Source organism: Pteronotus mesoamericanus, unplaced genomic scaffold, assembly GCF_021234165.1.
Source record: "Pteronotus mesoamericanus isolate MK-2021 breed Mesoamerican mustached bat unplaced genomic scaffold, CSHL_Meso_final contig_20, whole genome shotgun sequence".
Lineage (NCBI taxonomy): Eukaryota > Metazoa > Chordata > Mammalia > Chiroptera > Mormoopidae > Pteronotus > Pteronotus mesoamericanus.
In genome coordinates this window covers 13,517,264-13,540,498 of record NW_026555085.1, presented here as the reverse complement: position 1 = coordinate 13,540,498, position 23,235 = coordinate 13,517,264, and the positions used below count along the sequence as shown (strand labels likewise).

Here is a 23,235-nt window from a genome sequence, read left to right as displayed (position 1 = left end):
TGGTCTATCTGGATTGAATGTTTTATTTGTGTGGCTCTCGGGAATGCAGAATGTTAGCCCTTGTCCCTGTTCCTAAGTCTGAGCGGTCCCACAATTTCCTTGTGGTGCGGGGCGGGGGGGTGGGGGGGTGGGGGCGGGGGGGGATGGAGCAGAGCTGGCAGGTGCAGGGAGAGGGGCTGTTATCCCAGCAGGCTCCTCCCCAGAAAATCTCCCTGCCCCGAAGTCTCCGGCTCAGGATCATGTGGGGACTTCAAACAGCCTTTCCAGACCCACAGAATGGTGGTGGGACCCCTGCCATGTGTCCAGAGCAGCAGCACAAACCAGTCACCTGCTTCAGAGCTTTTCTTTCCATTTTTATTTTAAAGGAAAAAAAGAAAAAAAAAAACAGTGCAAAAACCCATTTTCCAGTGTCAGCTATGCCCGCCCCCCACCCCAGGTCACCCCCCTGGCTCGGGCCTGACTCATCCTCCCACTCAGCACCCCCTCCCCTCTCATGCAACCCTTGGGGGCTGAGGCTCCACTTCCCTGGAGTGCCAGATCCCAGGGGCACTTGGGGGGAGGGAGGAACCGGGGGCTGCTCTGATCCGCCTGCACGACGCCCCCCCAGGTCTCCAGCCATGGCACCAGGTACCCATCTTGGCTCTCATTAACCCTTTCCTGACCACACTACTAGCCTGGGAGGGCACTGATCTCGGGGAGCTGTGTCCATACCCCTCCACCCCGGGACCGGCTCGGGGCTCTCCTCATTGAGGTTGGGGTCTCCCTCTCCCACTCTGATGGGGGAGAGCAGCAAAACCCCCAGGTTTAAATACCTTAGTGAAAGCAGGGGTTGGGGGAGGAAGGGGCTTTAGATCTAATAAATTATTAGTGTTTCATTTTTTTAGTGTCCGTGGGGGGCGGGGGGGCGGGGCAGGGTGTGGCCTCCAGGGCCCCTCCCTCCCCTTACTGGTGAATCTCATTCTCTATGAGGCTGTCCTCGCAAGACTGGAAGTCTGTGTCCGTGAGGCCATCAGGTGGCATCAGCAGCTCCTCATCTTGGGAGGAGGACGATGGGGGCTCGTCCCCAGAGCTTCCAGGGCCCCCATCCCCATCTCCGTCCACCTCTGAGTCCTGCAGCACCTGAGCGATGTATTTCTGAAGGGGGAGAGGAGCGAGGCATGTGGGTGGGCAACTGCCCCGAGAGGGGGGTGATGGGGAGTCGCAGGGCCTACAGGGAAGGGGCAGCATCCTCTGCTTGGGAGAGGCTGGCAGCCCTGTGAAGCCAGGTCTCTCCCTGCCCCCCGTTTCCCACAACAGCAGGACAGGAAACAGGCTTTCCTTTCTGGAGGATAATGGGATAACCAGCTTTGGGGCTGAGTCTCAGGGACCCCTCCCCACCCTTGGCCATGGAGCGGGACACTTACCGCAGATTTGGGGACAGCGGCAGCAGTGGGGGGCCGTCCATTGCTCCTGGAGTCCACGATATCTGTCTCTGTGTGCTCAATCTGGTGGGGCCCACACTGGAGTCAGGGACCGGGCGGAGTGCCTGTTCCCTCAGCCTCAGCCATGACCTCGCACCCTTTAGGCGCCCGTTGCCTCTGCTGAGGAGCTCCCAGCCACCCCTCTCACCCCCTGAACACCCTCGGGCTTCTGCCCCCAGCCGTCCCCTGGCCCCCCTTGCCGCACACCTTGTAGTTGTGGGCACTGAGGTATTTGAAGTGTCCGAAGCAGACGTGGCAGAGACAGATGACGATGGTGATGACCAGGACGACAAATGTGAACATGGACGTGGGGGCTAGGAACCCTGTTATGAAAGAGCAAAAAATGGGGCTGCTACCTCTCCTCCGGGCCCCCAACCCCATCTGCTACCTCCTGAATGTAGTCCCACGCTCCCGTGTGCTGCAGCCTCTCCCAGGCCTCTTGCCTGCAGCCTCTCTCTATCATGGACCTTCCTGGGGCCTGTTCTGCCTTGACTCTGGAGGGAGTCCCCTCTGCCCCTACTCCAGCTCCCTGAGGGGAGGGGGTCCTCACCCGTGCGCACGGTGGAGAAGAAGAGCAGCCAGAAGAGGCAGAGGATGGGCGCGGCCACCACCTGGTTCACAGCCCCTGAGTGGATCTTCTTGTCCAGCTTGGCCGGCAGGTAGGCGTAGTAGAGATTGTACCTGTCTACCAGGTGCTTCAGCAGCATGTACATGAGCCCTGGGAGAAGCCACATGGGCCCTGACCTCGGAACCAGTGCTGACAGACCACTGTGTGTTCACCACAGGTTGTCCTGGTCCTTCCAAAGCTGCTGAAGGGTTGGCCTCCCTTCTCCTGCCTCAGCCCCTTACAGAACCATGCCCCAAGCCCCCAGCAGGACCAGACCTCAGCTTTCTCTGCTTCGGCTCCTCGTTCTGCAGCCCCTCAGTAACAATTCTACTATTAGAAAGTCATTCATTTGGATCAACAAGCATCCTGTTAACATCCATACTGTTTTTTTCTACCCCTGTTCCTAAACAGATGAGTATAAATATAGGCGGTAAATTCTGTTTTCCAGCAGACTGAGGGAATGGAACTCTTGGATGAAGACAAGGTTAGTTTGGGAGTTTGGAGCCTTCGACAACCAGGGAGGGGGTTAAGGGATTAGGATGTTATCAGGGAGGAAAGTAGAGACCACTGGTGGGGGCAATAGTTGGAGAGAGACTGCTAAATTTCAGGGGAAGGGGGACTTGCCTAAATCACATTGCTCAGCTATGTAGCAGGGTATCTCCATGAGTGGAAAGGACCCAACCCCACCCTGGAATCCGAGGGTCTTTCCTGAGTTTATAGGGCTGTCTACCAACATGCTCATGGATCTCATATAGACGTGTGTGTGTGAATATCTTAGTGGGTATGTGACATGTGTCCCAGTATATCCCATTGAGTGAAAGCCTTGGTGTGGGTGAAAACGGTCCTGTTAGGGTGACTTTGCCCAGGGGTTCAGCACAGCAGATGGGTCCAGCCTGAGCTGAGATGGCTTTTCCCCCTCCTCCCCCCAGGCCGGGTCCCAGACTGAGCCAGGAACCGGGCGGGAGGCCCAAGGGGCCGGTCTCCCAGCCAGGGCCCTGTCCACTCGGGGTGGCCTGCCTTACTAGAGTGGAGCGGGCAAGGTCCTGGGTCCCCCCGAGCAGGGCCCAGGTCCCGGCGCGGCGGTGCCTACCGAAGGGCACGATGATGGGGCAGGTGATACTGTAGGTCATGACCACCGTGAAGACGCACATCATCCAGGCGTAGGCTGCGCCAAACTGGAACTCGTAGGCCTGATGCTGGGGGGGAGATGGGCAGGAGGGTGGCTCAGGGAGGGGCAGACTGGAGAGGCACAGGGCGCGTGGGAAAGGAGGGGGGGCCAGGAAAGAAGCAATGGGGGAAAAGGAACCCCACGTCCAGGGTAGGGCAGGGCAAAGCAGATGGAGAGAGGAGCTGTGGCTGAGAACGAGGCCAGGGTGGATAGCGGCAGGACATGGGGATGGGCCTTCAAGGGATCAGGGACTGACAGAGAGGCGGACTTGGGAATGGGAGGCTGGGAGCCCTCGTGTAGGGTTAGGGCCCAGGGACCCTAGGTGTAGGGACCTGGATCTCCCCCAACTCCCACCACAGAATACTAGACTGTCAGGACTGTCCAGGGCCTTCAGGATTATTTGTGTCGACCCATCACTGTATGTACGGGAAAGCTGAGGCGCAGATGGGAAGGGAATAACCCAGGGCCACAGAACTGGGCTATCCCAGCACCCATAAGCCCCACACCCTAGCACGCTGCCGCCGTTTCTGGTTGGGCCCACCAGGGGGCGCTGTGCGAGCCGCTGCGCCCCGCGGCTGTTACCCGCTTCACGTTGCGCCTCTCCGCAGCCGAGCGCGCCAGGCAGAGCCGGATCATGTACATGAGCAGGCCCGGAATGCGCAGCAGGTCCATGGCGTTGCCGATGAAGGCTGAGGCAATGACGTAGTTCACGAAGAAGGCGCCGTTGTCAGGCAGGAACACGCACCTACGGGCACCAGCTGCTCCAGCATTGCGCCCTTGGGTGGCTGCCTGCCCACTGCCAGCCTGACGGGCACCACACTTTTATCCCTAAGTGCCATGTGTCCCCAGCTCACTCCTTGAGCACCTGGGTGCCCTAGTACCTCCAGAGTGAGTCCCAGAGGCAGATAACAGTGTTAACAGACACCTCCCACAGCCTCAATGTGTATGGACGTGACCTGAGAATGTGAGCCCAGAGGCACCCTGGGACCTTGTGCTGCATAAAGACCCATGGAGAGAGTGCTTGAGGCCCCTAAGGCACCAGTATTCAGGGGATGACTGCCCGAGATCTCCATAGACAACCCCGTAAAACTCCCAAAGATCCCTGAGGGTGTGAGCCCCTGGAACACCCAGAAGGCTCTCCCCTTTAAGCCTTAACCCAAAGTCACCTCCAGAACACAAGCTCCAGAGATCCTCTCCTGGAGGTCTTCAGAGGGAAGAGCTCAGGATGCACGTGACGCCGTAAGCGCGAGCCCAAGATTACTACAAATGGCCCAGAGCAAGACTCCTGGAGCTTACACCCACATTGCAGCCGTGGTACGTGCCCCCTAAGACACCCTCACAGGGACTCCCACGGAAGGGGCCTCAGAACTAACTTCACGATTACACCTATGAATAGGAGCCTGAAACTTGAGAGGTGTTCCCTGAACTTGTGCCCCATACACTCCAAAATGTGAGCCCTAGAGTCCCCCATAGATACTCGAAAGTGGCTCCAGAGACCCTCAGGGATACCTCTAGGAACCCCCAAGTCACTCCCGCAGCATAACCAAGATCCCACTACCTCTCCAAATCTCCAGACTCCCAGGGTTCATCCCAAAACCCTCACAGAAACCCCGAGTGGGGGGTCCCAAATATACCTTCAGGGTGACCTTGGACTGAGCCCCAACACAACCCCAGGGGAACCCCCAGGCACACAACTGAGACACCCTGTGAGTCCTCTGGGGTGATCCTGCCAGCCTGTAGCGTAAGCTCCTCTTCCTCCCCACCTCAGGGGCAGAGAACTTCACTGCTCCCTCCCACAGGGAAGGAAGTATCTCTCAAGCACACCCACCCCCTCCATGCAGTCTCCTTCCCTGGGGGGCCCTGGTCACTCACTCAAACCGAATAGCTGCCTCAGCCAAGAATTTCTTGTCAAAGAGCCAGCGAAAGAAGAGGTCCAGGCTGGAGAGGAGAAGAGGTGTGGTGGGGGCTGGAACAGGGATGGGGAGCCCCTGCCAAGAGCCTCGGAGGGTGCCCCCTAGACACGGGGCCCTTGGCTTGGTAGGGGACGTGGGAGCCTGAACTGCTTCCTCTCCCCATCCTGTGACTCTCCCCCAATCCCCGCTCCCATCCGTTCTTTTTGAACCCACCTGCTCAGTCCCAGCGAGGGCAAGAGCAGCACCATGAAGATGAGGAAGGTGTAGCACTTGTGCATGGTGGTCCTGTTCTCTCCGGAGCTGGGGCGGGGGGCACAGGGGCAGAGGTCAGGCAGGTGGGTTCCAGCCCCCATGCTATTCCCCAGCCAATACGGTGCTTCCCAAGGTGAGGATGCTGACACCATGCCTTTCCTGCCAGCCAATGGCATGGATGTACCTCTAGGGGGCCGTAGCAAGGCACCACGTATGTGGCGGTGTCTCACCGTGTCCAGTGGGCTTCAAAGAAGGCAGAATAGTAGACAATGGTGGGGAGCAGGGCCGAGAAGCACCACAGCAGCAGGGTGGGGAAGAACTGGGTGATGATGGGGTTCTGCAGTGGGATATGGGGCGAGGAGGAGTCAGGCGCGGGCAGCCCAGTAGGCCCAGCTTGCTCTGCTTACCCGCCTCTGCCCGCACGGAGCCCTGGGCCACACAGCTCTCAGGACCCTATGTTAGAAGGCCAGAACATCTGGAGGCTAAGGGTGGAGAGTGGGGGCCAGGGCCATATTTGCAACCCCAGGGGGAAAATATTAACTAGCATTTGCCGAGCCCTACTATGTGCCAAGCACTCATGCGCTTTACATGTATTCCTCACAACGTTATCCCATTTTACAGATGAGCAAACCGAGGCTTACTAGCTCACCCAGCTAGTAAGTATTGGGGTGGGGATTTGAACCCAGAAAGTCTAGGGCTTATCTATTGTGTTATTATCATTCAGTGATTTTCAAACTATCTTCCTTTGAACTATGTGGCAGGGGGCGGTGAAGGGAGACCAGGTGAAGTGGCCCCCCCTCTACTGCCATCTCTGCAGCCTTGCTTTTCCCTATCAGGTTTCAGGTAAGACTCCTTTTGATAAAGGCTCTAAGTTTGGAAGCCTAGTCTGAACCTTCCGTTGTTCTGTTGGGGAGTATGAGGGATGAGGAGAAGGGAATTCCGCAAGGTCACAGGGTCTGGGCTCTCTCTTTCCCGGTGTCTCCCTAGGTGTGTGCACCTGCAAGGGTGGCCCCGCTGGGGGAAGGCGGCGAGGAACCCAAGGGAAGCACACAGTGGGATTTGCAGCCCATGGTTGTGTGGGAGCTTTTTGGTGGGTGAGGGTTGGGCGGGAGGCATTCTGGTTCCCCTCAGCTACCTACAAGGATTTGGGCCCTGTTTTCTGTGTTTTGAGACACAGAGTGGAGGGTCAGGGTAAGATACGGACTCACGTTGAGGTACTCCACGGGCTTGGTGACGTTGAACTTGTCCATGGTGGTGATGATGATGGCCGGGGTGGTGAGAAAGAAGAGGAGGATGAAGAGGACGACATTGATGACTAGGCAGCGCAGCCACCAGATGAAGCCGCGTATGGAGAGGTGCTCCCTGGGAAGGCAGTGGAGGCAGTCACTCCAGGGACTGGATGACCTACTGGTGACACCTAGGACCTCCCTGCCCTCCCCTCTACCCAGGGGAGCCCATCCAGGCCCCATGAAGCCCACCCTTTGCTCACCAATAGATGTTCTGGGGGTCTGGGGCATAGGACACAGTCCAGTTGGAAATGTGCAGGGACTCGCTGCAGGACGAGGAGCGTGGCTCCCCGCGGCAGGTGCAGCCCTGGCATTTACACACGTTGAAATCCTTCAGGATACTGTGGGGATGGACACCAGTTATTGCGACACCAGTCGATGGGGACCCCACTGCCGACAGCTGGCCATGAGTGCAGGGACCTGGGAGCCCCGGGCTAGTCACAGGGGACTAGGGCCGGGGTGGGCAGGCTGGGAGGAGGCTCACATGGCGGTGATGGTCTCATTGTGGAAGGTGACAAAGGCCATGCCAAGAGGCTTCTCGTTCACCTTCTCCTTCTCCCGCTTGTAGTCCTCCTTCAGCTTCTGCTCCAGCTTTGTGTAGTACTCGATGGCCTCCACCTGCCAGGGAGGGCGAGGCAGAATCTGAGCAGAGAGCTGGGCTGGTGCCCGCAGCACCGGCCAGCACTGACTGGAGCTTCCTACAGGCCAGGCACAGCTTTTAGCTCTGCCTGTCTCTCGTGACAGTCCTATGAGGTAGGTACAATTAACCCCATCTTATAGACGAGGAAACTGAGGCACAGAGCAGTCAAAAAACTTGCCTAAAGCCACAGAGCCAATAAATACAGTACAATACTGTCCTCTTGGCTGCCTTCTTCTGATTCGGGGTTTGAAGATTTGGTCACTGTAGGGAGAGGGGACACCCCGACAGTGGTAACGGGGCTTCAAGGGCTGTAGGAACAGGTGGAGAGCCGCTGAGAGAGGGGCTGCACCCTGCTCCTGGCCCTGGCTTCCGCTCCGGCCTTACCTGCTCTGGGAGTCGGTTTGCCTCTGGGTGTGTATGTGCAGGGTCCGTTTATGTGTGTGTGTGTTGACAGGGTTGTGGGACGTGCACCACAGAGAACATCCATCTCTGCCGTGACCTGTCTCCTCAGGACCTTCCACCTCCTCCCCATACCATCAGGAGCTCTGGGGCCCTGAGGTCTGAGCTGAGGCCGGGCACACCCCTTGGCCAGCCCACCTCGTACCTGCTCACAGCCGCGAACCACACAGCAGCAGAGGTGGCCACAGGGCTTGGGGTTGATCATAGTGGGGACATTCTCTTTGCTTCGGAGGTTTGTGAAGTACTGCTTTCCCCGCTCAGCCTTCTTCCTGTGGAACCCAAGTGCCCAGTCACATTCTGCCTGGCCGGGGCCAGGGCCGGGGCTGGCTGGGAGGACGGGTGGGGGGAGCTCAGCTCAGGGGTCATCTAGTTCACTCCCCAAGGACCAGAGTATCTTGCTCTTGGGTTTGTTTAGGATGCATGGTTCACACTTGTCCCCATTCTAGGGTCCTAGGGTCTCCCTACTCTTCCTCTGAAGGCCAGAAATTCTTCCTATAGCCTGGCCTTAATTTCTTATACTGTAGTTGAAGAAGGGTCTGTCCTCAGATGGGGTCCCTTTCCTTCTGCAACCAGCTTTAACCGCCAGGCCTTGTTCTCTCCAGAGCTGAACTGATAAGCACTCCAGGTGCTGAATTAAAATCAAGTGCCCTGGGAAACACCCAGAAAGGGAGCCAGCCTCCTCTGTGGCAGCCAAGACACCCTCCACAATGAGCAAGTGGCCCTCAGGTGTCACCCCCCACCTCCAGTCCCTGTCCCCATTACCTCTCTGCATCGAGGAACATAAGGCGAGCCACGTTGTAACACGGGCGGGCTTCCAGAACCGTGCAGTTGGGGTAGGCCTCCCTGAAACAGAGTCCACCATCATCTTCTGCAGAGACCCTGCCCACCTGCCCCCAACTTTCATGCATGACCTTATCACCTTCAAGACACACATCCCCAATCCAAGCTCCTTCTTTCTTAGTCTATAAATATGAGAGTTCCTCAAGAATAAAACATTGAAATTCCTCCTCCTGCTGAAGTGAGTAGGGGGACTGTGTGCCTGTAGTGTGTGCCGATGACCCAGGATGTGAGTGCACAGTGCACGGTGCTAGGGCAGCTACGATTATGGTCTGATTCTCGTCCAAGGCTGTCAACTTTAAGTTGGGAGAACGTGTTTTTACTCATGCGTTGTTCCCTTGACCCTGTTCCCAGAAGATTTGGGTATAGGCCAACACTTAGCCTTGACTATGAAGTGACCCCACTCAACCCACCGTCTACAGCATAATCTGTGCCCCAAGACCAACCAGAGATTGGTCCTGAACACTGACCTGAGACTGACCTCTAACCCTGGACAGGGACTGATCCTTTACTCTGACCCAAACTGATCTATAACTCAGACCCGAGACTGGCCTTCTAACCCTGACCGAAGATTGACCCCCATCTTGACTTGAGACTGGCCCGAGAGAGACCGTTCCTGACACTCAGTACCTGGTCCCCAGCTGGGCTCGAGGGATACCTGCTGACCACGTGCAGGAGCGGTTCCTTTTACATTCTGATCACACCCTGCTCCTTGATCTTAACCCCCAATCCAGGCTGAGCCCCATTAAAAAAAAATTATGAAGGACCACGAAGTGTTAAAGATGCAATAGATACTGTTTTAAAGTAACAAGATGCACTGCACAAAGCCATGAGAATTTGGAAACGGAAACCTGGGATGGGCTTCTTGAAAAGCACTTTCCAGACCTTTTCCCTGACAGTGCTGTTTTCAAACCACTGTGGGGCTCCTCTTTGGAAGGGCCTCGCCGCCCTGTGGCAGGGTGAGCCCTCATTCTTGCTCAACTAATCTCTGTCCCTTAACTCCCACCACACAGGCTCCCCAATTTTGCACACGGGATTTCCCCTACCTCTGCTGGGTCAGCCCTCCAATCCAGACAGACCCCAGGCCTGGGCCACATGCCCTGCCGAATACTGCCAGCTAGCCCAGGAGCTCCACGAGGAGCTCCTCTTACCGTATACCCATGACTGAGCCCACGGCTTTCACATAGTAGGTGCTCAAGAAACATGTATGTGTCGAATGACTTGGTCAATGAAATGGCTATTCCATAATATTCACTCCATTGATCCCCAAAACTCCAGTTAGGACCAGTCTCCTCATCCCTGCTTATAGGCTAACTACCAATTTTAACCACAGACTATTTCCTAAACAGAGCCACAGAAGACCAATCTCGGAAAGACAACTTGGACCATGAGCTCTCCGTGGACAGCCGCCATGTCTGGTTCTTTCTTGTCCTCCTGGTATGACGCACACAGCAGGTGCACGACAAAGGTGTGCTGAATAAATAGATGCTTGGCCAGTGGGGCTCAGTCCCTCAGTGCATGCAAGTCCCTGCTCAGCTGTCACCCTGTCAACCACCCACCCGTCTGAACCCCCTTCTGACTCCTTCACTCTGCCCCTCTTCCTACATTGGTTTTCTTCTCAGCACCTACCCCTTACTGGGTAGTGTCTGTTACTAGTTCATTTGTTTATTGTCCTCCTCAGCCCGCTAGAATGTAAGAAGATGAGGGCAAGGGCTTTTTCTTTTCTGTTTACTGTTATTTCTCCAGCTCCAACTCCAGTGTGGCCACATCGCAGCTCAATAGATACTTGTTATTAAAGGACTCCTCATTACAAGCTACCAGCTGATTCTAACTGGGTGGTACTATTAAGATGTCACCTAATTCTGAGCATACTATCCTTAATCTCAGATTGCCCCCCAAAGTGACCACAGCTTGAACTCCCGACTGTTCTCTCTGACCAAATTGTTCTCTCATACTGACCAAGTTTAATTTAGTTTTGACTATTGTCCTTTAAATTGCATGAGGGTAGGGCCTTTTCCTCATTTATTTACGCCGGGGGTACGGAAGATGACTAATAAATGCCTGCTGAATGAACTCGGTGTTTATCTACCAATGCTGATCACAAATCAATCATTTTCCTGTAACACAGAAGTATGGAATCTGACCTTGACCAAACACTGACTCTCGATGCTGTCCTGGTCCGGAACAATGCCTGACCTCTGATCCCGGCCAACGGATAGTGAATGCAGACCTCACTAAATCCTGGTCCTGACCAGAGACAGCCCTGATTCAGACCATCAACGTCCCTTATCAAGACCACTGGCCAACTCCTAACTCTGACCACGGACTCACCCTCAAACCAATCTTTGATCAGACCCTGAACTGGCTCCTAAAGATGACCTCCATCCTGTGAACCCCCTGAAAGTCTGATCATCTTTTATTCATTTGTATAGTCCCAAGGCCCACCACAGTGACTTATACCTTAGCTCCTGAGGAAGTTTGCTGAGTGGACAGATGAACGTATGCTAGGATCCTAATCCTGTATACAGACTGTCCTGGCCACCTGGGACCCATTCCCGCTACAACAGACTTCGAGAGTTGAAAAGAATCTGAGGGGACACGCAGCCCAAGTGCTCCCAGGCTCCTTGATGATCCACTGGAAGTCAAGGAGCTTCTCCCTGCCAGTCTACATACAAACTCCAGAACGTCACGTGTAATTTTGAAGAAGCCATACACTCTGGACCCTTGGGCAACAACCCATGACCCAGTTCGAGCCAGAGAAGTGGGGGGTGGGGAGGGTCAGGCAGGGGGGGCACTGTGCAGGAGACTGGACTCACTTCTCAAGTATGTCAGGTATTTCCCTTGTGTTCCTAGAGATGCCTATCATCCAGCCCGAGTGCTGGACTGCCCTAGTGTCAGAGAATTCTTTAGTCTAACCTCCACCCTCACTATGGCCCGGACCTCTGAGTGAGAGGACTGAGAGGCATGTCAGGAGGGTCTTGGGAGTTGAAAGGCAAAAGAAGGATCTGCAGGGCCTGAAGTTGTTGGGGTGGGGGGTGGGGTCGGAGTGTCTACTCACTCAAAATGCTTCTTGATCTTTTCTGACTCTGCGTATTTGGAGATTCCATTGATGAAGAGAGTCCGCTTCACCTGGAGTGAGAGGCAGGTGAGAGGGGCCAGGAGATGCAGGGAGGGGGTCGGGAATGGGGGAGCAGAAAGGAGCAGACAGGGGTGGCAGAAGCCTTGGTGAATTTCTAATAGAAATCAGGCAATGAGGCTAATGAAAGAGCCATCTGGTCCCTTCCTCCCTGAGGGGTTGGAGGGAGGAGGGTGGGGTACTAGTCTCAGATCCTCAGGCTGTGAAGACCCAGAGCAGTGGCTGGCATGGAGTATGGGCGTTCACCACTACTTCAGTGGGTAAGTGTAGAAGGGGAGGGAATTTTACTACCACATCAGCTACCACAGATATTTCCCTAGTGCCAGGTATAGCATAGGGGCTTCCCATGCATTGCCTTACTTCCCCTTCCCTCCAACCTTGGGAGAAGTACTGTTGCTATTTCATTTGTCGGAAGGGGAAACCAAGGCTTGGGGAGGTGGCTAACTTAAAGTATGGGAGCTCCTGAGCTGCTGAGCCAAGATTCAAACCAGGCTGGCCTAGCTCTGGGGCTCACATACCTTAGAACCAAAGCCATAGCGGTCTGCGGGGAAGGGAAAAGGCTGGGCGCAGGGCAGACCTGGGCTCTGCTCCACTCACCAGGTCGTCCTCCTTGTAGCGCATCTTGGACGTGTGTCTGCGCATGCTGTAGACGGTGAGCAGCAGGTACAGGAAGGCGAAGGAGGTGTGCAGCCACAGCAGGTTGTTCCTGGGCGGAGCGGAGGGTACGGAAGCCACGGGGGCTAGGAACTCACTCAGACACCCCTCAACCTCCCAGTGTTAATTCAATCCTGGTATAGGGCCCCTCTGCTGCCACCAGTGTTCTGGAATTGACAACCCACAGGGTGGGCCCCACACCCCACACCCTCTAGACCCGAAGACGGTACCATTTCAACTGAAATGCCCCAGAAGTCATCTCTTCATGCCCTACCCACTGGCTACACTGCCTGCCACCTGCCCCTAGTCAGCCTCGCCAGCTCAAGGTTGCAGACTCTGACTTCTTCAGTTTCTAACCCCAGCTCTCTGGGCACTAGAGCCGCAACCTCGGCCACCTGTCCCCCAAATGGCCCCCCTTTCCTTCCCTCTTTGTTCGGGCCCAGGCTGTGACAGACCCTGGCCTCACTGACCAGTTTTTTAAACTTACCCTGATTTCAAGTTGGCAATGGTGGTTCTCCCAAAGCTGTAGGCATTGTTCTCTGGGGGATGGGAAAAGGGAAAGGGTGATGGTGGGGTGAGGGCCTGTCCCCCATTGCCCCCTCCTCTCTCTACCCCACCCATCCTGGCCCTCACTGACCCAGCAGGTCCCCTGAGAAGTTGACGGGCAGCACGATGCCTACGGAGAGAACGCCCACGACAACCAGCAGCCCGATGATGTGCCGCTGGAAGGACAGGTAGTGCACAGCATCGCCCCCACATTTGTCTCGGATCTCATCATCCCTGCGGTGCAGCCGGAGGGAGGAGTCAGGTGAGGACCGGGGGCACGACCTGCCTGCCCGTGCCCACCCCTACCCCATCCCCCATGGCCCCTGCCAATCTGGCAGCAGTGTGGGGTAGAAATGGCTTCTCTGAGTCCCCTATTTTCTGGGAAGGGAGAGGGAGGAGAAGGAGAGGGAAAGGGAAGGGGAAGGAGAAAAAGAAGGATGCAGGGAGAAGGGGAGAAAAAAAGGGAAGAATAGAGAGAAGAGAAATAAGAGGGGAACAGGGGATTAGGGAGGAAGGTGCGAGGGAGGAGTAAAAGAAGAAGGAAGGCTGCAGAGAGAAAGAAGAGAAATGAAGAATGGAGAGAAAGGGGAATGGAAATGAGAGAGATGCAAAAAGGGAGGTCAAGGCAAAAGGGGGAGGAATGGTGACACGAAGAGGCAGAAGCAGGAGGCTGGATGGAGGTTTGGAAGCAGCAGCACCTTATGGGTGCTGGTGCAACACAGTACATGGTACACTTGGGGGGGCCCTGGGGGCCGTGCACGGTGGCGGTGCTGACCTGTCCGGCCTCCTGCCTCTCTCAGCGCTCACTGCCTGCCTGCCGCACTCTGGCTTGATCTCCTGACTTCTGCCTGCTGGATACTGGCTCTTGCCTGCTGCTGGCTGGCTGCTCCCAGCCTGCCTGCTGCCCCCACCCGCTGGCTGCATGGCGGCTCTGAGGCGGGGGCTCCAGCCCCTGCTCTCGCGGGGCGGCAGAGGCAGGGAGAGCTGTGGATAGAGCAGGGCCTCCCAGGCAGTGGGCCCCTAGGAGACCACGGCGGGGGTGGGGGTCCAGTGAAGCCAGCTCAGGGGCAGCAGAGGCCAGGACCCCAGGGCCTGGCCTCCTGGAGTAGGGACGGAGGAGGGTGCTGGGCTGGCTAGGAGCCCTAAGGCCCTCCGAGCTGCTGGCCTTTGGATTTTGTAGGGAGATGACAGGTTCTGAAGTTTCTCTGTTTCTTTCTTTAGAGCCTGAAGACCATTCACTTACTTTATCCTGAAGATGGCTGTCAGCCAGGAACAGAAACCCTGGGGGGACAGAGGGCTATCAGCTGCAGCCCCAGCCCACCGCCCTGAACCTCCCCTTCCCTCTCAAGTCCCGCTCACCCTGGTGCAGCTTCGGCAACCCCCCAAAGAAAATAGTTCACCCCAGAGAGGGAGGCAGGGAAGGTGTCAGCCTTCGAAGAAGGACCAAGGCTAAGGCAGGTTGTCTGTACACTCTCATGCCCAGAGGCTCAGAGCCCTGCAAACACCCCACAGGGCAGCAGAACCGGACCAAGTCCTGCTGTTGTGTGGGCCAAGGTAGGGACGGACGGGGTTCAGCGTTCTAGGAAGAGCTAATAAGAAGAGTTTGCAACATGGCTGCCAAACGCAGAGGATTGAGCTACGCTGCCTGAGATTCTCACATTTATCTGCTAGCACACCTCAGAGGAACTGAACTCCAGGTCACTGTGAGCCGCAATCTCCCACCCGCAAGCCCCCAGGCCCTCTGTCTTCAGGCAGAGACCCCACTCAGAGCAGGGCATATGCCGGGGAGGGATGGGCAGGGAACCTATCCCCACCTTCCTACCGGGAGAAGGTCCAGGCTTAACACAGGATGGGGGAAGAGACGTACCAAGCCAAGACGCAGGACTGTGCTACCTGTTGCCAACATCCCCTGAGTCTGGAGACCACCTGGACCCTTCTGGCTGGCATGGGTAATACATTTTTTAGCCACTTACCAGGATGAGTCCAATTCAGGAAGCTGGCAGGCCCCCAGCTTAAGCTGGACTGACCAGAGCCATCCTAGGGCCTGAAGATTAGAGTTTTGACCAGGACACTTACCCTGGCAGAATGACAGGGGGCCAGGCAAGTAATGCCAGACTGTTGGGTCTGACGTGAAAGGGGGCCTGGGGACCGCTGTGACTCACCAAGTGCAATCCTTATCTTCGGGGGCCACTGCTGCTCTGCTCCAACCCACAAGCAGGCCAACCGGCCCTACCCACCCAGCCAGGGGCTGCCAGCCTACAACCTCCAAGCAACACAATGGATTCTGTATGTTTCGCCAGGCAGCATGAAAAACTCATTATTACTTCTAAGACCGTGTCTAAGGAAAAATGGGTCCTTAGAATTAATCAACAGAGGCAGGCACAGAGCTCTACTGTGGAACAAGTTTGAAATCGTGGATTCGGCTTGTGCCAGTCTGAAGGCTGACATCGGGGACAGGGCTAAGAGTTCTGGGTCTGGGTTATCCTGTGGCTCTTAAGGAAGCAATGTCCTTGCTGAGAAGGCCACATTCCATAGATCCCTGACTGTGTTCACTGGAAGCTAGAGGATGCTCAGCTCACCTGCCCTGGAGGATGAGGGGGTGGCTAAGAAGTCTGGGGAGGGCACTCACATTGTCTCTTTGGTCAAAGTCGACGGAGCTGGAGACAGACGTGAGACGTTCATACCGGTCATGACTGTCCCCGTGCATAGCTGAGGCCACACTGGGGGTGAGGAGATGAGAGATGAGAAAGCCTGGTGAGTCTGAGCCCCAGGGGAACAGGGGGCGAAGTGGGTAGGCTCCCTCCGCAGAGTTCCAGGGGTTAGACAAGGCACAGAAAGCGCAGTGGCTAAGCAGGAAGAAATGCCCTCTCCCTGCTTCCCTTAAATTTGCATCTCCCCTTCAGTGGGGTCTGGGGGAATAGACACAGGCAGTGGGGGAAGGGAGGAGGGAATCTTCATCATCACTCCTTGGAGGCTGCAGTGAGAATAAGTGAGAATGTGACGTGGCCCTGCAGTTTCAGAGCTGATAAAGCCACTCTTGTGCACAGAGCAATGGGAGGGGAAGGAAAGGATGGACTAGGACAGCCCCAACAGGGTGGGGATGAGGGTGTTTGAGGGATGTCTCTCAGGTGGGCCCCTACCCGCCCTCTTCCTTGACCCCAGCAGCTGCCAAAACTCCAACACCAGTCCTAAAAGCAGAGGCCGTGAGGTGACACAAAGGGCTGGACTCGGGAGGGGGGCTCCTTGAGCAGCCCCCCTCCCAGGCCTCCAGAAGAAGTGAGCAGGGAACCCTGGAATATGAAGAACTAGCCGTGAGGAAAGCCACCGGTGACACCCAATCTTGTCTCTGTGACCAAGAGGATGAGTGTACTGTGAATTTCCGGGAGGATGGCCCCTGCACTCAGCCAACCATGGCCACAAAGGCTGGGAGCATGGGGAGGGTTTTCTCCCAGGCAGAGGGCCAGATGGAGAGGTGCGGGGAATGAGGCAGAGACAAGCTGGGGAGCCCCCTGCTCTGCAAAGCGCACCGCCTGCGTTAATCTGAAAATGAGACTGCAGAGGAGAAAACTGCAAAGAGAAACCAACAACTTGGCAGGAAGAGAAGAGAAGCATGAGAGAAAAGAGAAAACTGGTTTAGTGGGGATGAGGGGGCTGGAGCCCCACATACTATTCCTGTTCCACTCGGTCCCTCTCCTGCCGCCGAAGCCTGGGGACAGAGAACAGACAGAGTTAGCAGGAGGAGCAGGGGGCAGGAGGGTGCCTGGGGATTGGCCAGGGACAAAGGCCCAACTGGGGACCTCATGCCCCCCATGCCTGCTCTGGGACTGGTCCCTCTTTATCCCCCCAACAAAGGACGATGACAGAGGGCTGGCACTTTCCTATACCTGAGGGGTGTGGAGCAAGGTGGTATGTGCATGTACAGGGGTGGGGAAGAGTCCCAGAGCTTTACCTGTCTGCATCTGTCACCAAGGCCAGCCGCCCATAGTCCCAGGCCACCTTCCGGAGGATGGAGAACAAGAACAGCAAGGCCTGAGGGAAGAGGGAGTGGTTGGCAGGTGGAGAGGCCACCCACCCACTGGATTAGCCAGAAGAGCCAGAGCAGAGGGGCCAGAGTCTTGCCTTAGAAGGGGGCGGCCCTGGCTTGGGTGAAAGGTCAGAGGCTAGGTTTGGGCTGTGTGATGGGGATGCCTCCTGTAAGTCAAGCCTGGGGAGTCAGGGTCAGGTGGGAGAGTGGTTAGAGCTGCAGGTGTTAGCAAACCATGTAGAGAGTGCGGGTGCCAAGGGCATGGGTGGCATGTGGGCACTCACAAGGAAGCACATGAAGTCGAGAGCCAGTACGGTGGGGACGCCCCCAAAGGGCAGGCCCTGCAGGACGGTGCTGCGGATGCGGGCACTGTAGCAGTAGTCCTTGGGGTTGCTGTTGTTGAGGGTCATGGTGCCCAGTGTGGCCAGCAGGAAGGGCAGCATGGCTGCTACTGCCGCATGGTCCTCCTGAGCAAAGGGCAGAGCAGTCAGCTGGGCTCAGCCCCATCCCTCCTAGAGCTCTCGCACGGCAGGGTGGGTGTGGGGAGGGGGAAGTGAGGGCAGATCCACGGGCTGCCTGGGTGGGTGGAAGCTCTGGCCTCTAGAGATAAGGAAGGGCCTGGAGAGGGGAGGGTTAAGTCGCGTAGATTTACCTTCACTGGCTCTCAGGCTGTGACCCCACCCTGGGTCTGGGGAACTTGGCCCAGATCTGGACTGGGGAGACTGGTTTTTCTAAGCTGGAAGCTATCTGTGAATCTAACATCTATCACCCAGCACTTCCTCCCCCCACCCCACCCCCGTCCCCCCACCCCCGCCCGCAAACAGTCTCTGTCTCTTTGTCTCAGGCAGAGGGCAGAGCTGAGCCTGAGGAAAGATGGGGAAGGGTCCTAGGCCAAGGGAGGACAGGCCAGGAGCCAGCTAACCCACCCTAATCTTCTCTTTCTATCCCTAATAGAAAAATGGCATGTTTTCATTGGCTTAGAGTTTTCAACTATGTCAATCACATTCCCAATATAATTGGCTTCAAAATAAGATGTTTAGCTTCTGAGCTACCCTCTCTGTCCCCAGAGTAGAGGTCTGAGAATAGGGTCGGGGTGGGGAATCAGCTAAAAAGTAGGACTTCTGGGTTTGCGTCACTTGCCTGGCTCCAGTCACTGCTGCTTACTTTCATCCCTTTCCCCTGCCCAGGCAGCGGCTACAGCTTTCTCCCCTCTGACTTCCTCACCTCTCTCTAATTATCCCTGCACAGGAGTCACCTGAGTGGTGCCAGGCCTACAACTCCCAGAGTGTCCTGCTCCTGCCTCCGGAGCAGGGCAGGCTGGGAATGCCGTGCCTCCAGCGAGCTTTTCCATTGGCAGAGAAAGGGAGAGTGGGCGGGGGCCTTTTAGTCTGCCCAAACCTCCTGCCGCTAGGGTAGTGCCCTCCAGTCCGGGTCCCTGCCACTGCCAGGCTGTTCAGCCCTGGGTGGTGCGAGGGTTCAAGGAAAAGGGGTGGGGAAGAGGAAGGAAGGTGCATGCAGCCCAGATGCCTCGGTTCTGGCAGTGTCTGGGGACGGGGCGAAGCAAGGCTCTGGGGAGGCTCCCATGGCGGAGAAGCGTGGCCTTGGCATCGTTGCCCCACCCTCATTTTACTGGAGGGCCCCGGGGGACCCCTGATGCTGACAACACTGAAGCTCTGCCTTTGGGGGTGGGGGGGTCTCCAGGGAAGAAAAGAAAGCAGACAAAGAGAGAGAACAACAGACCCAGAATCAGAGACTGCAACTCTGGGAACAAGTGCCCCCCAGGTCTCTGGGGTGACTCACAAGGTTTTTCCTTGCCCACCCACCCCTGCCTCCCTCCAACATTTCAACTGGAGGGCAAGAGGCACCAGTTCTTAGGTGGGGGGAGGGGGAGCAGGCGTTGTTTATGTGTTCCACTGGGTCCCAGGGAGTCTCTGAAAAGCCTGTGAGGAAGGCTAAGAAAGTAACTGCCCTGTGCTATGCCTCCCTCTACCTTCCCAGCCCGAGTTGCCTTAAAAATCAATCAACCAACCACCCCCTACCCCGATACTTTAGTAATTGTAGCAGGTGCCATGTATCGAGTACCACCGTTTCAGGAATACATACATGATTTCATTTAATCCTTGACAATCCTGAGTTGGATGTCACTGTCATTTTAAGATGAGGGCACAAAGGCTCAAAAAAGTTAAGTAACTCCTAAAGTCACACCACTAATAAATTGATGGACCCGGGATTCAAACCTAGCTCAACTTCTTTCTAAAGCTGGAACACTTTCCAGGGCACCACAGTGCTTTTCTGATGTGCCTAGAATAGGACTCTGCAGACCCTGGAAGGTTTGTATATGCTCATTAAATGTCCTCTGGCTAGAGAAACTGGAGTACTGTGGGCATGTGTGTGTTTAGGTTTGCAAGTGCATGTTGATGTGTGTATGTGTGTGTGTGTGTGGGAAGCTAAGTGAGTGCATGGCAGTCTACAGAAATGAAGTGAGTATTGATTTCTAAGTGGGGGTGTGTGTATGTGGGTTTGTCTGGGAGCCTGGGTGTGTAAACACAAGGTGCTCAAAACTCTGGGGGGCCGGGGAGGTTAAAGGTAGGTATAGGTATCTTGGGTTTGTGGTAGCTGAGGGGCATGTACATTAGTCCCCCCCTTAACTCCCAACTCCAATGCACTCCAGAAATCAGTATATAGCCCATCCACACTCCTTGCCCATTTCTCTCCCCAACTCCAAGGCTCCACCAGGCCAGAGTGTAAAGGGCACAAACCCCTGGAGCACCCGCACCCTTCCCATCCACTCCACTTGGAAGGAAGGTGCGGAATACTCTTGGAGTTTCTACATTAAGGGAACCTGGTAGCATGGGTGAGGAGAGTCCAGGTAGATGCTTAGTAACTGATTTCAGTTACAAATCACCGTATTCACCTGGGGACGCCCTTTCACAGTCACAAAGCACTCTTCCCTCCAAAACTGCATTGGATCTTCTTCCCACCTACACCTTGAGGAAAGCAGGGCAGGCTTGATCAGATCATTATTCCCATTTTCAGGGGACAGAAGCCACTCACAGGATGTCACAGGGCAGGTAAAGGGTGGAGCCAGGGCTGGTGGCTCTGCCTGCTGACAGGGTTACTCCAAGCTCTTAATAGAGGGGGTGGGGCTGCTGGGCTGAGTCTCAGCGAGGGCGGCTATTCCCTCACTGAGGACAGCTGAGAGGGAAGAGAATGAGGCAGAATTTTGGGGGGGTGGGGTAGATAGTAGGGGAGGAGGGCATTTCCTCCATTCCACAGGGTTGCTAGAGCCAGCTGTACCCTGGAATTTCTCTAGTCTGACACAGGCTTTTAGCTGGAAGTTTGTAGAGAGAATGATGGAAGATTTTATTTCTAGCTAACTGAAGGTTGCTATTTTACCGTTAAGAAGTGTGTGCACGGTAGGGGTGGGGGAGTTTTAAGTTACAAGTTTTTTCTTACAGAGTTACTTGGGAAGGTTTAATTTAGGCCTGGGATCCCAGGAAGGCAGTATGGCCTAATGGGGGGAGATGAAGACGGAGGCTAACTCTCACTATGCAACCTGGGCCTCAGTCTTCGGATCTGTAACAGAATTAATATCCTCACTCTGCTCCTGTTAATTTCAGAGGGATGGGCAAAAATGTATCCACAAATGAGGATAAAACTGGTAGGAAAAGAATGCATTAATCAAATACTTCTTTAGCTCTTATTCTGGGCCAGGCACTGTTCTGAGCGCTTTACGAACATTAACTCATTTACTCCACATCACAACTCTAGGAGGGCAGTGAGGTACCGAGAGGGTACACAACTTGCTCACACAGCCAGCCTCTGGTAGATCCCGATATGGACCCAGGCCACCTGACCGGAGTCTATGCTCTTAACCACTGCACTTTGCTGCCTGGGCGAACCTAGAAGCCACTTCTACCAGAGAGCTGAGGACTGCCCTACCACTCTGGAGAAATGCCACACCCTATTTCCTACCTGTTTGCCTTCCCTCTTGTTTGCAGTTCGCAGACTCCCCGCTCAAGCCTAAGGTTTGTGACTTTAGGTTCTGAGGCAGGTGTAGGGAACAAGACACAAAGCCCAGTGGTTAAGAACACAGGCTCCAGGATGAGACATATCTGGCTTGACTTGTGCAAATTACTTCACCATCCTGGGCCTTGGTTCCTTCATCTGCAAATTGGGATAATAATTCAGACATGTGGTTGTTTTGAGGATTAAACAAGATGACTTATATAAGGCTTTTAATAGTTTGAGGTATATAATAGGTTCTAAAAAATTAGCTACTGTTATTAATATGGTGTGGAATAAAAGGGGTTGGTTTAATGGAGGAAAACTGTTAAAAATCAAAGAAAACATAGAATTTATTAATACGATAGAGCCCCTCAGCCAGGATGGGCTTCTTGTTTTGACCTAAGGGCTTATACTGCATTCAGGGCTCTGCCATTGAGAGGCAGGGGATGCTCCTAACTTTTCAGTGATATCCGCTCCATCTGCAGCAGGCTGGGAGGTGGGAGTATGGGAGGGTGATGCTATGCTAGAATGGGTCAGAAGTTCGGAGAAGAGAACCTGTTATTGATCAACTACCAGGCAGGGTGCCAGGCGCTACTTGTGTCATCTAGTTTGATCCCCATGATAAATCTTGAAAGGAAGTGATAGTAAACACACTTTTTAATTGAAACTAAGGTTCAGACAGGTTAGGTAACCTGTCAAGGTCACACAGCTAAAGAATGGCAGAGCTGGAATTTGAACTGAGGTCTCCAAGACTGTTATAATTGGAGGAAACTTGTAGGATATCCAAAAGGGGGTTCTTGGCTACTCACCACCTGCCTTCTGCCTTGCTATATCCCCACCCACCCACCGTGACTGAGTTGGGTGAGCAAACAGCAGGCCTCAGCATGTGCCACTTGGGCATGCCAGGGCTTGGACCCTCTGGTGCTCTGGAGGACAGTCATGCTGCCGGCATAGCCCCAGTGGAAGCCTGGCAGATACTCCCACTCCCCTACTTCCCTGGGAGGCGGGGTGTGTGGGGAGGTCCCTTCTCAGGAGAGGTTGGGCACAGCCTCATTTTTCCTAGTCTGCTGCAGACCCAGGGTGAGGATAGAGAATGGCATTAGGCAAAACCCCCAACCCGTCTCTCCGGTGGAAGTATAGTACTCGGCGGCCAGATCTCCACCTAGGGGACCCAGGAAGGTGGCAGCACAGAGCCCCAAGGGCAGCCGGCCCCTCTGACCTCTCCTCTTCACTTCCCACGCGACCGTCTCTTCTGGGACACAAGGCGCCAAAGCCTTAGGGCTATCCCCTCTAGGTGGTCAAGAAGGCCAGAAGGAACAAAACGCGCCCCCACCCCCGAACTGGGCCTTTGCCCCTACTCCCCGGTCCGCACGGAGCCCTTTCCCCACCGCACCCTCCAACGCAGGCCCGGGCGCCTCATGAATGAACTGCACTGTGTGGGGCGCAAGGAGAGGACACGACACGCTCCTGGGGCTAGCCGCCTCCCCAGCCCGCCGATCAGTCCCTAGACCGGCTGGGGGCAGCGGCCAGCCTCGTGCCAGCCAGCACCCGCGAAACCTGTCCTTGCCCGAGCTCGAAACCCTGCCCCCGGGCCGGCTTTGGGGGTACTCGGCCCCCGGAGCGGGAGAAAATAAAAAGAAACCAAGGCCAGCGGACTTGGCGACCCTGGAATCCAAAACTCGGGGGCGGGGGCGGCAGGTTCCCCACAGCGGCGGCGGGTTGACGGGGCGCAGCTGGAACCCCGGAGGGCCGTGGACGGGAGGCGCACCTGGACAGGGCAGGTGGGAGAAGAGTGGCTCTAGGGTGGCGGGGGTCTCACCCCTCGGGATATCCGGAGGGGTGGGGACAGAAGGCGGTGCACCTCTGGACCCCTGGCAGGGGTCGGAAGACTCACATTTGGCTTAAGATGGTGTGGGGTTGGGGTCAGCGCGCGGCACCAGCAGGTCCCGCGGGCCCGGGCACCTCTGGGTCCCGCAGGAGGTAAAAGGGAGGGGACGCGCAGCTGAGTCTGGGGTTTTGTTTTGGGTGGTAGTGGGATCCTCAAAGAAGAGAGACGGGGTTGGGGAAGGGTCGCATACTCACCCCCAGGCGCAGACTCAGCTCCGGCTCGGAGCCCCGGCTTGGGGCGGGGCGGGGCTGGGGGAGGGGGAGGGGGAGTCGCTGGGCGGCTCGAGCTCCGGGCTCCTGCGGCGGCCGCGGCAGAGTCGGGGGAGGGGGAGCAGGAGGAGGGAGGGGAGAGAGGGGG

General features: G+C 55.9%; 1 protein-coding gene across 2 annotated transcripts; it reads right to left on the bottom strand.

Annotated features, from left to right (window-relative positions):
- Positions 1–455: 455 nt before the first annotated feature.
- TMEM63B (transmembrane protein 63B) lies at positions 456–23,139 on the bottom strand. Of its 2 annotated transcripts, none has more exons than XM_054569422.1 (24): positions 23,073–23,139; positions 17,267–17,449; positions 16,908–16,987; positions 16,626–16,664; positions 15,588–15,678; positions 14,202–14,239; positions 13,050–13,192; positions 12,900–12,951; positions 12,356–12,464; positions 11,681–11,751; positions 8,548–8,628; positions 7,931–8,054; positions 7,171–7,304; positions 6,890–7,027; positions 6,609–6,762; positions 5,631–5,737; positions 5,362–5,448; positions 5,108–5,173; positions 3,818–3,980; positions 3,158–3,263; positions 2,011–2,178; positions 1,668–1,783; positions 1,404–1,484; positions 456–1,134 (listed from the first exon to the last, which is right to left on the bottom strand). In XM_054569422.1, exons 2-24 carry the CDS (start codon positions 17,423–17,425, stop codon positions 943–945), a joined length of 2,499 nt encoding a protein of 832 aa, XP_054425397.1. In that variant the 5' UTR covers positions 17,426–17,449; positions 23,073–23,139; the 3' UTR covers positions 456–942. The 2 variants fall into 2 exon arrangements, with proteins under 2 accessions (XP_054425397.1, XP_054425398.1); XM_054569423.1 differs by lacking the exon at positions 23,073–23,139 and adding an exon at positions 20,958–21,084.
- Between the last annotated feature and the right edge of the window lie 96 nt (positions 23,140–23,235).

Excerpts from the sequence above, each read along its gene's own strand:
- TMEM63B (XM_054569422.1), bottom strand. The coding sequence starts at position 17,425 with ATGCTGCCCTTCCTGCTGGCCACACTGGGCACCATGACCCTCAACAAC. Across the intron at positions 7,028-7,170 it reads AATGAGACCATCACCGCCAT|TATCCTGAAGGATTTCAACG; the intron begins GTGAGCCTCCTC and ends CCATCCCCACAG. Across the intron at positions 1,784-2,010 it reads CTTCTCCACCGTGCGCACGG|GGTTCCTAGCCCCCACGTCC; the intron begins GTGAGGACCCCC and ends CTTTCATAACAG.